A 6,484-nucleotide genomic window follows, 5' to 3' on the forward strand; every position below is an offset into this window, starting at 1 on the left:
GGCCGCGTGCGTGTGCGTGTGTGTGTGTGTGTGTGTGTGTGTGTGTGTGTGTGTGTGTGTGTGTGTGTGTGTGTGTGTTTCCTCCTGACTGTGACTCACTGCTTGTCTGACTCACGAGTGTGCTAACAAAAACACACAGTTGCCATGGGGATGCTCGCTCTCGGTTTCCCTCCCCTCCCTGTCGGCCTCCTTTTTTGCGGGCACCGCTGCATCCTGGGCAGCCCTGGCACAGCTCAATGGGTGGCGCCCCTGTGTTTGGGTGGGACTATTTGGCTCACACTTACTGAGAAGCAGCGGTAGGAAGTATCCAGGGGTGTGCAAAGAGGGGCAGGTGCTCAGAGTTGAAAAGGTGGCACATGGAATGTTTTTTTTTTCTTTTCTTTGTGTGTGTGTGTGTGTGTGTGTGTGTGTGTGTGTGTGTGTGTGTGTGTGTGTGTGTGTGGGTGTGCGGGGGGGTGGGCGTGGGAGTGGGTGTGGGTGTGGGTGTGTATGCAACATAAAAAAAAAAATCTGCCAGTTTTCGCATTTTTTTAAAACAACCATTTCGACAACATTCCCTGAAACATTCCCATCATGTTTAATTACCGTGAACTGTTTTGAGAACAGCCCCGCGGACTACTCATGTTGCCCTCGTGGGCTACCCGGTGCCCATTTGTCGAAGGAATTATACACCTCTGCATAATATTGTATCCTTATAAACATTAAAGCAAACAAAAGAAATATATAGACCAACTTTCAACAAAGAATAACTTTATTAATGAAATTTAAAAAAATAAATCAAATGAGAGCATCACTGCCACCTATTGGGGTGGATATGCAATTACACTATAATCGAGCACGGCATTAAAAAAAAGCATGCTGCCCCCGGGGTCCTCTACTGAGAAAGAGATTGTTACAAAAAAACCAGAGAAACACACATGAAAAGTGCTTTTGATGAAGACAATCAGCTTTCGTCAGTACGGAGTACAAAATGCCTGCCTGGGCACTAGTCCAAGCGCGACCACCTGGGGTTCTTTTTTTTTTGTGTTCCCTCTGTCTTGACGCTGTTACAGCTCGAAAATTGCAGCCCGATTTAAATGGAGGTCTGCAAACGTCACGGTTCCACCTCGTCACCTCCGCGGAGCCTGTGCGCCACAGCAGTTTGACAAAGGTCAGGTATGGCGCCAGCTGTGCCCAATGTCTCACACAACTGTGTAGTGGTTCGGCCTACTTCCTGGAAACGAAATGATCATGATGCACCACCTAGTGGAGTAATTATGTTTTGTTTGAGTCATTTTTTTCCCCCCTCCCTCAAAATTTCCAGTAATATTTTAAACAACAGTGGTTTCCAAACTCTTTGGAGCAAGGCACATTAGGAAAATCTCACGGCACACTACCGTTCAGAAATGTTTCAGATTTCTGTCACACTGGGAAAAATGCAGTGTCAAGTGAGGTCACAGTTTTGAATGTTTCACAATTCGTTCGATTCACTTACAACAGAAAACAGGGACATTGGTCTACATGATCACGGTAACGTTGTTGAAATTACAAATTGTATGACGATGTTTGCGCATACATTTCAGGAAAAAAAAACATTTTGTGGTTTTGGCCCATTGTTAATTTCGTAAATGTTATCGTTTGAAATTTCACTAGAACAACAGCCAAGCAAAACAAATTTGAAAAAGAATCCTCATCTTTTGTAATAAGCTTATAGGAGACGGATATTTCTGTGGTGGGAGTGGGGGGGGGGATGCAATGTGAATAAAAAATGTAATGTGTATGCAGGCTCTGAAGCTGCAAAGCCGAACCAAGTTTCATCTCGATCAAATCCAGATTGTGCATTTGGCCGGAAAATCCCATTTTACGTTTGAATCTATTTATTCGTCTGTCACATCGCATCAGATCAGGCTTTGACTTTGTCACGCTTATATTGGTGCACAATATCTAAAATGAAGTTTCACCCATATGCCAAATGTATTTCCTGGCTGTTGTGAATCATTGTAATTTTGGTTACATTTACAGCACATTTGAAATTTCAAGTGCAGCACGACGAAAGAGTATTTGGAATTTTCTCCCCAAATCTGTCAGCGCAGGACAATGACAACTCTGTACAACAAAACTTGCGTCGTGCAAGGCAGACAATGGACGTACACATGCATTGACACACATCTTTGACCTTTGTGTGGCCTGAGCAGCTGGAGAATTCTGAGAGAACAGGATGAAACCGTATACCGCCGTAATCCTCATCTGGAGCGACACAGAGTTCGAGGACTGACGACAAAAAACATTCCGGGGGGGCGGGGGGGGGGGGAGTCTTGAATGTGATATAAGAAAAACTTTGTATTGAAAATGCAACCGCGTGAAGTGCACATGTCAGCTTTTGCAGCAGCGTTTGCTTGTTATTGAAGCGTTGAGAGAGCAAAGTCTTACTGAACCATCCGAAGTGGGTGGCTTTGGATCAGTTTAAAAAAAAAACAACAAAAAAAACATGTACATTGTCCACACGAATGACATTTTTTCAACCTGCGGATCCATTCCAAACACAACAGTTACTGTATATCAACACATTAAATGACACCCACCGGCATGTGCATGACAGCTGCTGTTTTGTGTGCAGGGAATAATCCTTCCTAAAAATCCTCACAAGTTTCTTCCCCGGCGCGAAGCGTCGCTGAGCTCGGACTGTCTGAGTTTCGAATGCCTCACAGCATTTATGACGCCATTCGTTCACAATCTCCCCTTTGTTCACTTCGCTGGCAGACTCAGTTCACCAAAATGTACTTGTACTTCAAAACTATGATAAATTTTGTCTCATCAGGGGTCATCAACCTTCTACTTCTTGGGTACGCAAAGCGTCTGAAATAACACATTTGCTCAAATGAACATGAATAATAAACAATACTCATTGATACACGTTCATGATTTCTCACAATGATTAGGAAACAGATAAATACTAGTTTGCAGCACTTTATTTCTATAAAGGTCGGCAAGAGTTTACATTTTCAAATGATCACTTCGAAAACATTGCGAGGACATCACAATGTCCCATCCTTGGTAAGCTATTTTCAGAAGAAAATCAATGAAGTTGCTTATTGATTGTCATGCATTAGCTGTATCGTGATATCATCATGATTGTAGGTAACTTGGCATCACATTACACATTGAGTTCATTTGCTCATGAGGAGTAAGTACTTGTGTTCGGTCTATGCTTCATTTGATAGTCCCAACTTTAAAAATATAATTTTATTATAATACTGTCTCTTCAATGCAGGTCGCCATTGTCAAAGAAAGTAAAATACACTTTCCATTGCTCATCTAATCTCTACCACGTTGATGTGTTTTTCACATTAAACCACTTTTGGGAGTAAATGCACCCAGAATACATAACCTTAATCATTTCTTGTCTAGAACAAATTAAGAATGACACCAAAAAAAAAAAAAAAAAGTCATATAAGGTCATGTTGTATTTGTGGGGCCGGTCTGCCCTCTGCTGCACACATTCAGCTAGTTTCCTTGAGGAGGATGGCGTCCCCATCTCACAGTGATCTTCTGGGCCACAATCATTGATGTCACAGTGACCATATGGCAACTCCACATTGCCATGATCAAGCTTGTATAACACTTGATATACTTTACTACAAAAATATGTCCGCCAGAGTCGAAGAGTGATCCTAAAATATCAGGAGTTGCTCTTTAAAATCCATTCAAATCCTCCTCTCCTGTTGGAAGCGTCTCCTTAGAAATTGCTGAAGAGCTCGTATTTCTTCATCCAGTCCATCTGCGGGGCCCGCCTCTTCTCTTTGGCGTGGAGCTTCCGCTTTTCCTCGGCCGCCGTGGCGCTCAGGCCGATTTCGGCGAACGGGTCCGAAAATCGACTTCGCTCGTTGGTCGCCAGCTAGAGCGGACACACAATGCGAAAGTTGGAGGTTACGACAATGCCGGTGGGAGTGACCAATAAGCGCACCCACCTGTGTGCCGTTGCCGTGGCTCCTGTGATTGAAGGTCGTTGACCTGATGGAATGTGACGTGGAGCTGCCGTTCATGAGAGGGCTGTGAGATCCGTTGGAGATCGAGGGACCATCGTAATCTATGACAACAATCAGAATGCATACTTGAACACTTCCTTGAAGCCAGTCCACAAAACTGTTTTTTTTCCCTCATGCTATATCGAAGCATTTTTATCTCAGATCACATTTCCCCACTGAAATGAATGGAAATGCCATAAATCCGTTCCAGCCTTTGCCCGAAACAACCCTAAAACGTAGCGTAGTAATTTAAGAGAATGGAACTGTGTGGGTCATGATTTAATGCCGCAATCCAATTCAGTGTGCCTGTCAGTTGTTTTAAGGACACAATGGGCAATTCTCTTTGTTTTATGTTTAGTTTGACGATAAACTTTTGCAGATTGCGCAAATATTTTTGAGCCAAGTGGTGACATTTTACCTTTCACATGGCTGACAGTGGGGATGACGCCCTTCATCTTAAAGTATTCGTCCGTGTCCGGATCCACAACCAGCAGCCAGGTCTCATTCCCTCCTTTCTTAATGAAGGCCACCACCTCGGAGTGCCGCATGCCCTCGATGTTCACGCCATTTACCTAACAGACAAAACATTACAAAAAGTAGGGAAGACAATTATTGAATAATATTGATTTCTGAGGTGTACAAAACCATTTTCTCCGGCAATTTACTAATCGACAGAAGCTTCATCATGCAAAGCATGAGAATAAGCATTCATGGCATTTAAGAAAATTAAAAAAATAATAATTTTCTGAATTTTTCCTTGCCTCTCAAATAGATTTTGGAAAAAAAAATCCAAAGCATCGTCCATCTATTTTTTGGTCACACTTTCTCATCCTACCAGTAGAGGGCGTCATAGGTCAACATACTGTCGTGTTCAAGCTACTCAAGACGAGGAAGCGAGCGTTCTCAATTTGAGTGATGAATTATTGCACCGTTTTGGAAAGCAGGGACATTTGGAAAAAACAGCTAGCTCTGGTGTGTGTATAGGATGGGAAGTGGGTCTCGTAGACTGCGGGGGTGTGGCAGGCTTGTGTTGTCTTTCCGTACCTGTTCTGTTTTGCTCTTTGTGTTGCTTTTTCCAAGTATGAAAGGTGCTATCTGATGAAGTATTGATTGACTGCAACATGTGCATTTGACTGACCTGAGCATGCACCCTTGCTTTGTATTAAGTGGGCTCTGTGTGTCCCGTAGGGGGGGCAAAGCTTGTGTCTAGACCTGCGCCTTCCTGTGTCAGGTAGTTTCACAACATGCACAGTTAGCCATGTACATCAATTTTTCATGCCGCTTCTTGGTTTCGGGCCTGGTTTCATATGTCTTTGTCCCGAGGAGCACCTAAATTAGTGCTTATCATAATGCACTGAAAAAAAAAAATAAAGTAGATTGAGACAGACTTAACTGGTCTTTCGGGATGAACAAGATAAAACACTGCAAAATTCATCGATTTCCCCTGTAAAGGGCTCATAATAGAGTAAACAAGCATCTTTGTCATCAGTCTAACAACGGGTGTCATGTTTTGCAGCCTTTCATTAGCACCGCATCCCACACATGACAATGCACTCTGTTCTCTGGGATAATTAATATGTGCCGTTGGAACACGGCTGCTTCTCGAGGGAGGCCATAGGAAACACCTGAGCAGCCGTCTGTATGTGTATGTGCATGCGTGCGTGCGTGCGTGCGTGCGTGCGTGAGAAAATGAGAGATTCATGATCGTTCCAGCTCCTCATGGTGAGCTTTCGATGTTATATCCAGCCGCTCGTAATGTTCCCATTCCTCTGCGTTTTGCCTGCTGCTTTCATGTAAATCAATTTATATTGTTGATTTTCATTGAGCATCTACAAAGTCACATATCATAGCTCAGACTTCAGGATTATGTTTTATTTCTATAGCAAATTATTCATACGAATAATAATGACAATTTAAATGATGCACTTAAATCTTAAAAACGCATGAGGAAAATTCCAAGCCGGCCGATGTAATTAAAAACATGCAAAAGACTTTTTGAACCCTTGGGAGATGTTTGGCGCCTGAGAGTCGGAGATGACAAAGGTCATGGGAACGAGGACTAAATGCTGTCGGGGTAAAACTAGTTAGAGGCATATGACATATTTTAAGTTTCGCTGGCCGTTTGAGGAGGACAATCTTTTTTTGCGGGGGGATGCAGGGGCTTTGATGTGACTGCTAAAAAGACATTGTGGAGCTGAATGTGACCCATTTGTATTACTATTGCCGGCCACACTACTATGTCAGGTCCCTGCAAACATGATGAGAGCTATTCAACTTTAAGAAATGTTTGAATGTGGTCAAATTACGATACTTCTTCCTTTTTAATTATGTATACGTCACAAAGTTTCACCAATATTGTATGGGATTACTCTACCTCAAAGCAAGAATGAAATGGGACCTCAAGTGGGTTCTTTCTCTGTATTACTCCTCCTGTCAGCTCCCTCCATGAGACTGATTTATGACTCCACTAACCCCCCCCC

General features: G+C 43.0%; 1 protein-coding gene and 1 long non-coding RNA gene across 3 annotated transcripts in view; one reads left to right on the forward strand and one right to left on the reverse strand.

The window, feature by feature from the left end:
- Positions 1-6,484, forward strand: part of LOC109527005 (uncharacterized) — a 48,517-nt gene that overhangs the window by 19,568 nt on the left and 22,465 nt on the right. The window lies entirely within an intron of this gene.
- Positions 3,033-4,600, reverse strand: LOC109527002 (Na(+)/H(+) exchange regulatory cofactor NHE-RF2-like). Of its 2 annotated transcripts, XR_002170442.1 has the most exons (4): positions 4,423-4,600; positions 3,948-4,066; positions 3,407-3,874; positions 3,033-3,367 (listed from the first exon to the last, which is right to left on the reverse strand). XR_002170442.1 is itself a non-coding variant. In XM_019888665.1 (3 exons), exons 1-3 carry the CDS (start codon positions 4,550-4,552, stop codon positions 3,716-3,718), a joined length of 408 nt encoding a protein of 135 aa, XP_019744224.1. In that variant the 5' UTR covers positions 4,553-4,600; the 3' UTR covers positions 3,033-3,715. The 2 variants fall into 2 exon arrangements, 1 of the variants encoding a protein (XP_019744224.1); XM_019888665.1 differs by having other exon boundaries at positions 3,033-3,874.

The sequence above is a fragment of the Hippocampus comes genome, unplaced genomic scaffold (assembly GCF_001891065.2).
Source record: "Hippocampus comes isolate QL1 unplaced genomic scaffold, H_comes_QL1_v1.1 scaffold427, whole genome shotgun sequence".
In the NCBI taxonomy this organism is placed as follows: Eukaryota; Metazoa; Chordata; class Actinopteri; order Syngnathiformes; family Syngnathidae; genus Hippocampus; species Hippocampus comes.

Coding starts and splice junctions, on each gene's coding strand:
- LOC109527002 (XM_019888665.1), bottom strand. CDS start 4,552: ATGCGGCACTCCGAGGTGGTGGCCTTCATTAAGAAAGGAGGGAATGAG. Junction 4,067..4,422: donor CACTGTCAGCCATGTGAAAG/GTAAAATGTCAC, acceptor TTGTTGTCATAG/ATTACGATGGTCCCTCGATC. Junction 3,875..3,947: donor GCCACGGCAACGGCACACAG/GTGGGTGCGCTT, acceptor TGTCCGCTCTAG/CTGGCGACCAACGAGCGAAG.